Source organism: Motacilla alba, chromosome 26 (genome assembly GCF_015832195.1).
Source record: "Motacilla alba alba isolate MOTALB_02 chromosome 26, Motacilla_alba_V1.0_pri, whole genome shotgun sequence".
Lineage (NCBI taxonomy): Eukaryota > Metazoa > Chordata > Aves > Passeriformes > Motacillidae > Motacilla > Motacilla alba.
The window spans coordinates 1,379,769-1,391,322 of NC_052041.1; the positions used below are offsets into that span (position 1 = coordinate 1,379,769).

Consider the following 11,554-nt stretch of genomic DNA (forward strand, 5'->3'; position numbering starts at 1 on the left):
GGCTGTGCCAGCTGCAGGCAGGTCCCCTGGGGCTCCCTTTTCCCTTCTCTAGGTGTCCTGCTGGTGCCCCCAGGCAGAGACCACCCTGGGGGTGTTGGGGGGTGCCCACCTTGCCCTGCCTGCCTCAGGTTTGGGGGGGGGGGGGTCGTGTCAATGCCACCTGCGGGCTCCTCAGCCCTCCAGGGGAAAGGGATTAGCCACAAGTCACTGCCATCAGCCTCCCCCTACTGCCTCCACTTCCCCAGCCCCTCTTTGGGGTCCAGGGCCACTTGTCCCCATGCCCCACATGTCCCCTGCTCTTGTGCCTGGGCCAAATCCTGCCCACTGCCCAGCCTGGCTGCTAGGGATGGTCTGGGGCGCTGGTACCAGTGCCGGGGGCCCAGCAATGCCAGCAGCCCCTGGGGAACTGGGGCTGGCACCTGCCTCCCACCTGTCCCAGGGCTGCCTCAGCCCCCTGTAACCTCCCAGGAGAGCTGTGCTGGCTCCCCATGTGCCAAGTGGCATCGCCTGTGCCCAGCTGGGGCTGCTGGCTCTGCCCTGGCCAGGGACATCCCTTGGGATGCCAGAGAGGGAGGGACACGTGGAGGCACCTGGAGACACACTCAGAAATATCTGTGCCCCCTCAGTGCTGCTCACCAGACCCAGGGGTGTGCTCTGTGTCTGCTCCCCATTCCCTGCTCCCCATTCCCTGCTCCCCATCATCTGCTCTCCATTCCCTGCTCCCCATTCCCTGCTCCCCATTCCCTGCTCCCCATTCCCTGCTCCTCATTCTCTGTTCCCCATGCTAGCACCACATTCCTACTCCCCATGCTCCTCATTCTCTGTTCCCCATGCTAGCACCACATTCCTACTCCCCATGCTCTGCTGCCTGTGCCTGCTCCTCATTCCCTGCTCCCCATGCCCACTCCCCATGCCCACTCCCCATGCCCACTCCCCACTCCCCATGCCCACTCCCCATTTCCACTCCCCATGCCACCCCTGCTCTGCTGCCCTGGCTGAGGGGCACAGGAGCCGTGGGGCAGGGCCAGCAGGGCTTGTGGGGACGATGGTCAGGTCTGTGTGTGCACAGGGGGCACTGTGGAAGCCCTGCGGGGTGACAAAGACTGTGGCTGGCTGTGCCATGCCTGTGCCATGGGCTGGGGCTCTGCGGTGCAGCCTGGGGCCTGGCCAGGTTGTTTGGGGCCAGTCTGGGGGCCTGGGCTGGCACTGGAGGCTGGGTGAGCAGGGGAGGCAGCTGCTGGTCCCAGTGCAGGGCTGGGGCACAGGGTGGGGATGGCCAGGGGGCTGCAGGCCCCCCTCAGCCTCTTCCCACTGAGCTCCAGGGTGTCAGGCCGGGAATTTACCTTCTGTGTTGTTTTTGCAGAATTGCACAAAGAGAGGTTTCTTTTTGTTGGGTTTGTTTTTTTTTTTAATTTAACGACTTGTAAAGTGTTGTCTCCCCCCCACCTCCCCTTTTTTTTTTTGTAAGAGATATTTTGACTCAGATTTGACCTCTGTTGGGAAATGATTCTTGTAACTGTACAATTTTTTTGCCTCCTAATAATAAATTAACAATTTTGCGTTGCGGGTGTGGTTGCTGTCATGTTACTTCTCTCCATCTCTGCCACCCATCCTTGGGGGCCCTGCGTGGGAGGGAGTCCCTGTTCCCTGGGCAGCGCTGGGCACTGCGTGGCCATTGAGCAGGCACCTCTGATGGTTTCAGGTCCTTGTTTCCTTGGCCTGGGTGCCAAGACCAGCTCGGACGCTCCACCCGTGGCCGTCATTGCTGCTGGACCTTCCTCTGCCCCTGCTGTGTCCCGGAACTGCTGCAGAGCCCTGCTGGGTCTGGGGAGCCTGCGGTGCTCCTGCTCCCTCCTGGGGGCTGTGCCTGCTGCTGCAGGGCTCCCGTGCCCTGTGCCTTTGGAGGTGGCCTTCCCTGCGTCCCCAGGAGCTGGTGGCCATTGCTGCAGGGGTCCCACCGTGCCGTGTCCTTGTCAGCTGCCCAGGCAGCAGGGTGGGAGCAGGGCTGTGCTCAGCCCAGCCCGTGGGGTGCTCCACAGCCATGGTGGCAGTGCTGCCTGCACCCCCTGCCCCTCCCCACGCCCGCAGCCCCGCGGGGCCGCAGCACAAGCCTGGCTTTGTTCGCCCTTGGCCCAGGCTCAGGAGGGAGCGATGTGGGCCAGGCACATGAGAGGTGCCCTCCCCCGGCACCCCGGAGCCACCAGACCCTCCCAGGGACCCCGCTCGCCCCGCGGGCGCGCTGCAGGCATGGCCTGGGCTCCGAGCCCCCCTGCATCCCTGGGCCGAGACGAGACCCCTCTCCTCCCAAACCGTGGGGCCCAGCACGGGCTTGCAGGGAGGAGGATGAAAGGGAAAACCCAGTTTTGTGCTCTCAAAAGAAAACTGGGGCTTTTGTTTCCCTGGAAACGGGTCTGCGAAAGCGAAGCGCGCGCGGGGCCGGTGGGTGTTGCGCACAAAGGCCGCAGTGAGCCCCCGGCTTTCAGCGCCCCTGGCAACCGGCTGCCTCGCCCCGGCACTCCGGGCTGGGGCGGCTGCCAGCGCTCGGACAAGGAGCTCTAAGAGCTCCACTGGACGGGCTGCGTGGCCAGGCTGCCCTCGGGCAGATCCGTCCTGCCTGCTCCCTGACCCCCCTGCTCCCTGACCCCCCTGCCCCTGCCGGGAACGTGTGGGCTCGGGAACCCTGGTGCCCTGAAACCGTCCTCCTGGGACAGTTCTGTCCCTGCAATGGGCACGAGGATGAGGGCCGGGAGCCCTGTGGGGCTGTTTGGGGGAGATGCTCTCGCCCCAAGGGGTGCTGGGGGCGGTGGTCCCACACCTTCCCACAGTACTGCGCAGCAGCACGGTGCAGCAGCAGCACCTTGGTTGTGCATAGTGCACATGGGGAACCAGCACGCTGGGGGTACCTCAGCCCTGTGCTGGGCTGGCTGGACTTCACCAGTTCAAATCCTCCGCACCACCCCAAACCCAACCCTTCAGAGGGCACCCTCTCATTCTCAGCATCACCCCAGAGGGAGGCAGAAAGGGGCTGGGGGCCTTTCCCCATCTCCCCTGGCTGCTGCCCGCTTTGGCACAGCTGCTTCCCTGCCCTCCTGCCCCCCCGCTGCCCATGCCCACCCCAGAGACCCCAGGTTTGGGGAAGAGCCATTCCAGGAGGCTCCCAGGGCTCAGCCCAGCAGTGCCAGCGGCTGCAAGCACGACGTGCTCTAGGTTACTGGTTTATTGAGCTCATACAGGGCACGGCTTGGATCCATGGGATACGACCAGTTGGACTTTTTCCTCTTGTGGAGGGGCTGGCAGGAGGCGAGGGGACAGGAAGAGGGCAGTTTGTGTTTGCTGTGTCCTCTGTGAGCCATCATGGTCAGCCTCTGTAGTTTCAGGTGAGACCTTTCCGGCACAACGCCATCTCCAGAGCAGCAGCCCCAGGGAGCCCAGCCAGGCAGCCGGGACAGGAGGGTGCTGCTGTCCTCGCTGACCTTTGGGCAGAGGCAAGAGGGTCACCAGGGTAGCCACGGGGACTGGCATTTCAAGCCCCACCTGCCCAATGATGGGTTTGAAGCCCACGGCGCAGCCCCCTGAGCTGTCTCTTTCTCTTGTTCCACATCCAGACACGAGTACTAATGGCAGAACAAGGTTTGGTCTTGGGAGGAGGTGGTGAAACGATCGCTACGGCTCCCCGCTGGCACTTAGCACGGGGTGCCAAGGGCCAGGAGGGGTGGGGGAGTCTCCCGGGGCTTGTCGAAGAAGATGGAGGAGGACATCTCGGTTTTGAGCTTGCTGTCGGCGCTGCTCTCGCTGGAAGTGGTGTCGGGGCCGCAGCCCTCGCAGCAGCAGCAGCAGCAGTCCATGAAGGCCTGGCCCAGGGGACGACAGAGACACAAGAGCAGGACGGGCGTCACCGAGCACTTGAAGAACAGGAAGAACTGGTTGATGAGGTTGAGCAGATCCAAGGTCTGCTTGGACACGTCGGGGGACATGTAGGCCACCACGATGTTGCAGACGTTCTCGGGGGTGGTGCAGAGCGCGTAGATGACGGTCAGCGCGATGATGGTGCAGTTGAGGTGGCCCTCGCTCTGGCCCTGCTTGGCGCCCCGGCACTCGCTCTTCTTGTCGGTGCCGCGGATGCGCCGCGTCACCAGCTGGCAGCTGACGGTGAAGAGCACGGGCAGGCAGAAGTAGCAGCCGAAGTACCACCACATGCGGGCGTTCTGGTAGGTGAGCACCAGCGAGTAGATGGACTCGGGCAGGTGGGACGAGGGCTTCATGGTGCAGAACTCGCTCACCACGCCGGACACGGGCGACGTGTCCCGCGCCAGCTGCCAGAGCAGGATCTCGGGCACTGAGAGCGTCATGGAGCCCACCCAGATGACGGCCAGCTTGGCAATGATGGACTGGCACTGCTCGATGGGCCGCGTGCTGGCCTGGGGGCTGGTGGCCGCGTGGAACCTGTCGATGCCCAGGGCACAGAGGCTGAAGGTGGTGACTCCCAGTGACGAGACCTGGTGAGGGAGGAGGCACAACAGGTGGGCCCCGCTGCAGGGACATCACAGGGGGCTTGGCTCTACCAGGCTTGGGGCAAATCCCTGGCTACCTAAGACCACCACCCCTCCTCCAAAGTCTGTAGGGAGGTCACAGCATGTGGCTGCATCCCAGGGTTTAGAATCACTTTTCTGTGACTCCAGAAAGGATAAATATGTCCCCTGCCCCTGTAGTTCCTGCCCAGCTCCCTTTTCTGCAGAAGGGAGAAGTTTAGCTGGATGTCTGTCTGTCTGTCCATCCAGCCAAGGTGGGAACAGCAGGATTGTCCTTCAGGCTCTTCCTCTGTTCTGGATGGCTCTTGCAGAGGAGAAGCAGGAACCATCACTCCCACCAGCACCTTCCCAGGGTTCCCAAGGCCTGCCTGGACAGGCCAAGTGAGTTGAAGGCGCTCTTGTCCCAAATCAGCTTGGGGCAATTTCCGCTGCATTGAGAATAGCAAGAAAAACATCCCCTTTGCCAGAGGAGGAGGCCAAGGGAGGGAGAGGATTCGCTGTGGCTCTGGGAGGGCTGGCCAGGACTGACCAGCATTCCCAGTCCCAGAGCTGGGAGCCAAGTCCCACAGCCCTTGGCCAAGATGATGGCAGAGTCACATGCTGGTGTCCCAGTGCTGTGGCCATTCCTGTCCTCACGAAGCCATCAAACATCAAACCCTGTGCTGAAAAACCTTCCCAGCACTCAGGAAACCTCCCAGAGCTCCATGTGGTGTGTGGGGAACAGCCTGGAACACTGCCCCCCCGACCCCCCAGCCTTTTCCTTGGCCCTGGGCTGGTCACTGCAGCAGCTGATGGCCAGAGTGATGCCAGCACTCAGCAGCACCATCAGTTATGCACAGCAGCATCTCCCCAGACACAGAATCAGGACACCAACCCAGCACCAGCATCCTGCACCCAGCACCACCTCCCGGCATGTCCCAGCTCTTCTGCCCAAAGCCCTGAGCCAGCCTGGGCACCCAGCAGCCTGCTCTGCCCCACAGCCAGCACCCAGCACACTGCACCTGCTCCCTGGCTGGCACCTGCAGCCCTTGGTCCTGCTGTGCTGCTGCCTGCTCCCCCTACACCCTTCCACAGGCTCTTCTGTCTCTCCTGGTGCCCTTGGTGCTGCAGAGCACCCGTCTCCAGTGCCCTGGCAGGGATGGCACTGGTGGCATCAGTCAGTGCAGCACACCCCTACACACAGCCTGTCCCCAGGAGCCCCCGTAACCAGCTTTGCTCCCAAAGCCTGGCTCTGTGCCCGAGCACTGAGGGTACATCTGCTTCCCACAGCATCCATCCAGTGCCTGAGCCACAGCCCCAGCAGCCATGAGCCCCTGGCCTCCAGAGAGGTTCCCCTCTCACAGCTGGCTCTGCTGGGGATTTGGCTCTGGCCTGGCTGTGGCTCCCAGCCAGGCTCCCTGCAGCTGGGCCCCAGCTGAAGCCCTGGAGCCCCTTTGTGCCCGTGCTCTGGGGGGCAGGAGGGCAGGGCAGGGCTGGTGCTGGGGGACAGAGCAGGACACCAGGACCGTGCTCCCGGCTGGGACACGCTCGTCCTTCTGCAGCACCAACATCCCACCAACATTTCTGTCCCTTCCTGACTCCTCTGGGACCAAGCTGTCCCAGGGCACCCTGGTGCTGCTGAACCCCTGAACCTGGTGGTGCCACCCCCAGGGTTCTCTCAGGGGGACAGGGAGCCCATGAGCAGCAGATCTTCCTCAGATCCTCCTAGAAACAGGGGCTGTTTGGGGGACATCACCCTTCCCTGGGACACTGAGCCAGCTGGGGCAAATTCCTGCCCCTCTCTGAGTCCACCCAGATGCAGCTGGAAGCCTGAAGGGGAGGACAGGGGTGGGGCAAACTCTCCAGCTAGTGAGAAGATGGGGTGGGACACCTCTGGAAAGGAGCAATGCGTGCTGGGCAGGGGCACAGGGGAGCAGGGGGGCTGCAGGGCTCCCCCAGCAAGCACCCCATCCCTGGGCTGGGCTGGGCTGTGCAGGCCCGGGGCTGTGCTCAGTGGGACAGCCTGGTCCATCAGCCTGCACCCACAGCAGCCAGGGCATTGCTGGAGCTTGTAGGGCTGTGCCCAGCCAGAGACCCTTGCACAAGAGCAGACCCTGGGGCACCAACAGGGGACCGTCAGAGGGGACTGTCAGAGGGGACTGTCACAGGTGACCATCACAGGGGACTGTCACAGGGGACTGTCACAGGTGACCATCACAGGGGACTGTCACAGGTGACTGTCACAGGGGACTGTCACAGGGGACCATCACAGGGGACCATCACAGGGGACTGTCACAGGGGACCATCACAGGGGACTGTCACAGGTGACTGTCACAGGGGATTGTCACAGGTGACCGTCACAGGGGATTGTCAGAGGGGACTGTCACAGGGGACTGTCACAGGGGACTGTCACAGGGGACTGTTCTGGGGCCAGCAGGGCACTGAGCAGCTGGGAACCCCTGGAGCACTGGGGTGGATGCTCAGTGGGAGGGGCAGGTTCTGAACCCTGGCTGGTCTGACCAAGCCTGAGAGGTTCTTCAGTGACCTGACTCTGTCTCTGAGCTCTTCCAGGTGTTTGATAAACGGGGCATTGACCACAGAGAACAGGCAGGGTTGGTCTGTCTGTCCCACCAGGGCACGGAGGGGGCACAGCTGGACCCAAGGTTCCCTCGAGGATGGGAGATGAGCACACTGAGGGTGTCATGAGCACACTGAGCATCAGCCCAAATCCTGCCCTCTGGGGCAGTTTTGCTCATTCTGCCATCCCCTGTCCCCACAGTCCCTCTGGCCTTCTCAGTGGGTGCCTGGCTCTCCCTGAGTGTGGCCAACCTGTCACACCTGAGCTTTGAGGACAAACACAGATCTCAGACTTCCAGACCTAATTCCTGGGCTGTCCCATTCCAGTGCTGACCAGCACTGTCCACCTGCAGCCCCCTGCCCCTGGGCCATCCTCAGCAGCCCTCAGTGGCCAGTTTCTGGGCCAGCAGGCTGAGCCCCCGGGCTTTGGGGTGGGACAGGAACAGACAAATGGAGGGACCCTGCTGACAGAAGTCCCTGTGCTGGCTGGATGAGGGTCTAATGGGCTTTTCCCAGCCCTGGCAGTATCGGTGCTGGCTGCAGAGCCTGAGCAATGGCCTGGGACAGAGGGAAGGTCACTCTGGGGACTGTCTCTCAACTCTTTGTGCCCCACTGGGGGTCTCTGGCTGTCCTAGTGCCAGGTCACCGGCCCCACGGGCTGCCCCAGAGCAAGAGGGCAGAGGGGAGCTGAGTCCTGGATCCCTGGGGGACCTGTGCAGCCCCTTACCTCCATGAAGGGCACAATGCGACAGGACACGTCCCCCAGCAGCCTCTTCTTGGTGATCTCGTTGAAGATGACCACAGGCAGGCAGAAGAAGAGGATGAGGAAGTCCCAGAAAGCCAGGCTGGCCAGGATGGAGTTCCAGGCACTCTTCATGTAGTAGTTGTGCCACACGATGCACATCACGGACAGGTTGGCGACGATCCCCACGGTGAAGACGACGAGGGACAGGAACATCACGGCGTAGGCGCTGTAGGAGCTCTCGGTCACCGGGTACAGGGGGTTGTGCATCTGCAGCCGCTTGTCGGGCACGGTGGTGAGGTTGGCTCGGGGCTCTGCCCTGTCCCGCTCCGTGGGGACCCCCGGCCGCTGCTCCGAGGGGTCGGTGCTGGAGGGCAGCAGGGCCCTGGTGGGGTGCAGGCTGGCAGAGTTGAGGGGCCGCGGGAACTCCACCCGCACCCCGGGCACGTACTGCTGCACCGACTTGGAGTCCTCCTCCGTGCCCCGGCGCAGCCTCTCCCTCCCCCCGGGCGGGCTCCTGCCGCTGTCCGCAGCCCTGCCCCGCGTCCCCGCGGCCCCCGGGGCCAGCAGCAGCAGCAGCAGCAGCAGCAGCGGGAGCAGCGGTGGCGGTGGCGATGGCATCGTGCCCGCTCCGGTGCGCTCTGGCGGGGCCGCGCAGCCCCCGCGGCTCCGGGCACGGCCGCTCGCTCCGGCTCCGGCCGCGCCTCTGGGCGCCGGGGCAGCGCTGGGCAGGAGAAAGCGGCGGCGGGAGGGGAGCCGAGCCCTCTGCTGGTCACCCACCGGCCGGGAGATGGGACAGCGGCCAGACTGGGCAGGTCCACAACCCCCAACACCCTCAGCATCTACCTCAACATGCCCAAACAGCCCCTCAACATCCCCCCCGGCATCCCGCAACATTCCCAAACATCCTCAAACCTCTCCCCAGCATCTCCACAAATCCCCCAGTATTCCCAAATATCCCTCCAGCGTCCCCCAAAAATTCTCAAACGTCCTCAAACATCCCTTCAGCATCCCCCCTGGAATACCCCATCCTGGAATACCCAGTATCCCCAACACCCCCAGCTTCCCTCAGCATCCCAAATACCCCCAAGATTCTCCAATACTCCACAACAGCCCCAGGCATCCCCCACGGTCCCCTGAGAACAAGCCAGGTGAGGGGTGCCCCCAGCCTGGCACTGGCCGTGGCCTGCCAAGCCATCCCCCAAATATCCCCCAAACATCCTCAAACCTCTCCCCAGCATCTCCACAAATCCCCCAGTATCCCCAAACATTCCCCAAGATCCCCGCTCAGCTCGGCCCATGCTCAGCCTTTCCATGGCAGATATTCCACGCTCTCCCTGGAGCAGGGGGCACTCAGGAGCCCGGGGGCCAGCCCTGGGCCTCCTGTGGCAGGTCTGGCACTGGGCACCATGTGGCACATCCCCTGCACACTCAGCCTGGGCTCAGGACACCCTCAAATGGCCAAACCACCCCATGGGGATGGGGCTGACAGGGCTGCCCCTGGCAGGAGGAAAGACTGGTGACTCCAGGAGATGCTTCTTGCAACAATGTGGGGTCAGATTGCTGGTCTCTCATGGTGTGTTGCTGCTTTTCCTGCTGACTTCCTCTCGGGACAGCAGTTTGAACAGAACCCTAACCCTAAGCTTAACCCTAAGCCTAACCCTAAGCCTAACCCTAACTGAACCCTAACTGAACCCTAACCAGAACTGGGGTGCCTGATCTCTGTGTCTGGGACTCCTCCCCAGACCCAGACTCTCTCCTGCACCCACTGTCTTTCTCTGTTTCCCCCTCCTATCCCCAAATCCACCTCATCTCCTCTGTCCTAGTGCTCTGCTCCCCTCCCCGTTGTTCCTCCCTGCTCTGTCACCTCTTTCTCAGCCTGTGTGGCTGGAGGGCCATGGGGCTCCCTTTGGGCACTGCCCTGTGTCGTGCAGGCAGCCTGTGGGGTGGGTGTCTGCCAGGCTTAGAGCTGCAGGAGTGTGTCCCTGTCCTGCCCCAGGGCCAGGACGCCTCAACCCTGCAGCCAGCAAACCCCAGCTTCTCCCTTCCTGGGACCCCCCTGCTGGTGGAACCCAGGCTGCTGAGAATTTCAGACTTTCTGTGCTGACAGGCACTGACCCCCAAGACAACACTGCATTGACCTGAGGCCGGGGAGAAGCTTCCAAAATGGAATGACAGAACTGGGATTGTGGGTGTGGAGTTTGAATAGAAATGTGCAATATCACAGGGTGGAAAACTCAGAGTTTAAGGTTTTGGAATATAGAAATATCTATAAAGCAAGATGGAGGTTTTAGGGCAGAGGCTGCTCCTTCTTCTTCACCTTCTTCTCCATGAGTTTCGGTTTTGTGGAATTGGTTAGAAAAGTCCTCATTGCGGGGCATGGGTGGTTGGTTATTGGGTTAAAAGTGAAAATAATTTAGGTGTCATTTCTTGATTGGACAGTTCTTGAAAGGCCTTGTAGGGAGAGAGACAGGGCTCCATTTTCAGTGTGTTAGAGTGAAGTGCTGCAGAACTCAGGGTGTGTGAGACTGTGACAGAGATAAGAGCTAAGAACATCTGAGTCCCAACAAGAAACACCATCTCACACATTTAACCCTGACCTTGGCAGAAAGAAGATAAAAACTCAACCCCTGCCACGTCTGTCCAGCACTGCCCGCCCCTGCCTGAGCCAGAAGGGACAATGGGCTGGCATCCCAGGGCACAGGGGAACACGGGCCTCCTGCTGTGTCCCTGGGAGCTGGGACAGACAATGGCACCGAGGGCAGAGCAGGGAATGAGCCCGGGGACCCAGAGGTGCTCCTTGAGGGGAGGGTGTGCCCCAGACGGGCAGGACAGGGCTGCCAGGGCTGCCAGAGGTGGAACACAGGGCGTGCTGACGTGGGTTTATGGTGGGATGTGGGACATTGCTGACGGGAGTTTTGGTGGTGGGATGGCCCCTTGCTCTACTCAAAGTCACTCTGTGCTCAGCTGGCACTTGGTGCTGGGCCACCACAGCGGGGCTGACACAGACTGTGGGCTTGGGGGGACTGAGGGAGTGAGTGCTCCCACATCAGTGGGCTCAGTGAAACACAAGCCCCTCATCACTCCTGCACTGGAGCTGCTCCTAGAGTGTGTGACAGCGAGGGTCAGCCAGGGCCACAGAGCCTGGCTGGGCTCAGCTGTGCCCGAGGTATCTCCCTTCTCATGATGCCTCAGGTTTTGGCTTTTCTATTTTTCAGATTCTGTGCTGCTTTAGTGTGTGGGTCTGGGCTTCACTCTAGGGGATGGTGAGCTCTGCACAGAGCAGGGAGACAAAACAATTCCTGCTCCAGCTGAGGGCCAAGGACAGGACAAATCCTCCAGACCTCAGGCCCAAGAGCACAAACAACGTGGGCTGAAGAGAGAAAAACAAGAAAGGTGGGACTTCATGGGCTGGAGCTGTAACTGGACCCCGTGACCAGTTGTCCATTTTGGGACCATTTTGGTTCATCTTGGGCGCAGCCCTGGCTGGAGTCTCGTGCTGCCCAAGGTGGATCCATTGAGGCCTTTTAATAAATCCCTACTTTATTCTTCAGCTCTGCCCAGCCTCTGTTCTAGGTCAGCCTTCACAAGGCATCACTCACCCTGCTTCTGCAGCCACGTGCTGCTCTCTGACTCTCAACAATGCTCTGAGTTTTGAGCACCATTTGGAAATCCTCAGGAGAAAAGGAGGATTTTGGCTCTTGCTGGGTTCTGCAGGAGCAGACGG

General features: G+C 61.7%; 2 protein-coding genes across 2 annotated transcripts; one reads left to right on the forward strand and one right to left on the reverse strand.

The window, feature by feature from the left end:
• Positions 1-15: 15 nt before the first annotated feature.
• LOC119711862 lies at positions 16-1,564 on the forward strand. Its single transcript, XM_038162497.1, has 2 exons — positions 16-794; positions 844-1,564. Exons 1-2 carry the CDS (start codon positions 154-156, stop codon positions 1,313-1,315), a joined length of 1,113 nt encoding a protein of 370 aa, XP_038018425.1. The 5' UTR covers positions 16-153; the 3' UTR covers positions 1,316-1,564.
• Positions 1,565-3,199: 1,635 nt separating this feature from the next.
• On the reverse strand, positions 3,200-8,572 carry GPR37L1 (G protein-coupled receptor 37 like 1). Its single transcript, XM_038162496.1, has 2 exons — positions 7,813-8,572; positions 3,200-4,496 (listed from the first exon to the last, which is right to left on the reverse strand). The coding sequence occupies exons 1-2, from the start codon at positions 8,446-8,448 to the stop codon at positions 3,684-3,686; spliced, it is 1,449 nt and encodes a 482-aa protein (XP_038018424.1). The 5' UTR covers positions 8,449-8,572; the 3' UTR covers positions 3,200-3,683.
• Positions 8,573-11,554: the final 2,982 nt, after the last annotated feature.

Excerpts from the sequence above, each read along its gene's own strand:
- GPR37L1 (XM_038162496.1), bottom strand. The coding sequence starts at position 8,448 with ATGCCATCGCCACCGCCACCGCTGCTCCCGCTGCTGCTGCTGCTGCTG. Across the intron at positions 4,497-7,812 it reads GCATTGTGCCCTTCATGGAG|GTCTCGTCACTGGGAGTCAC; the intron begins GTAAGGGGCTGC and ends CTCCCTCACCAG.
- LOC119711862 (XM_038162497.1), top strand. The coding sequence starts at position 154 with ATGCCACCTGCGGGCTCCTCAGCCCTCCAGGGGAAAGGGATTAGCCAC. Across the intron at positions 795-843 it reads GTTCCCCATGCTAGCACCAC|ATTCCTACTCCCCATGCTCT; the intron begins ATTCCTACTCCC and ends TGCTAGCACCAC.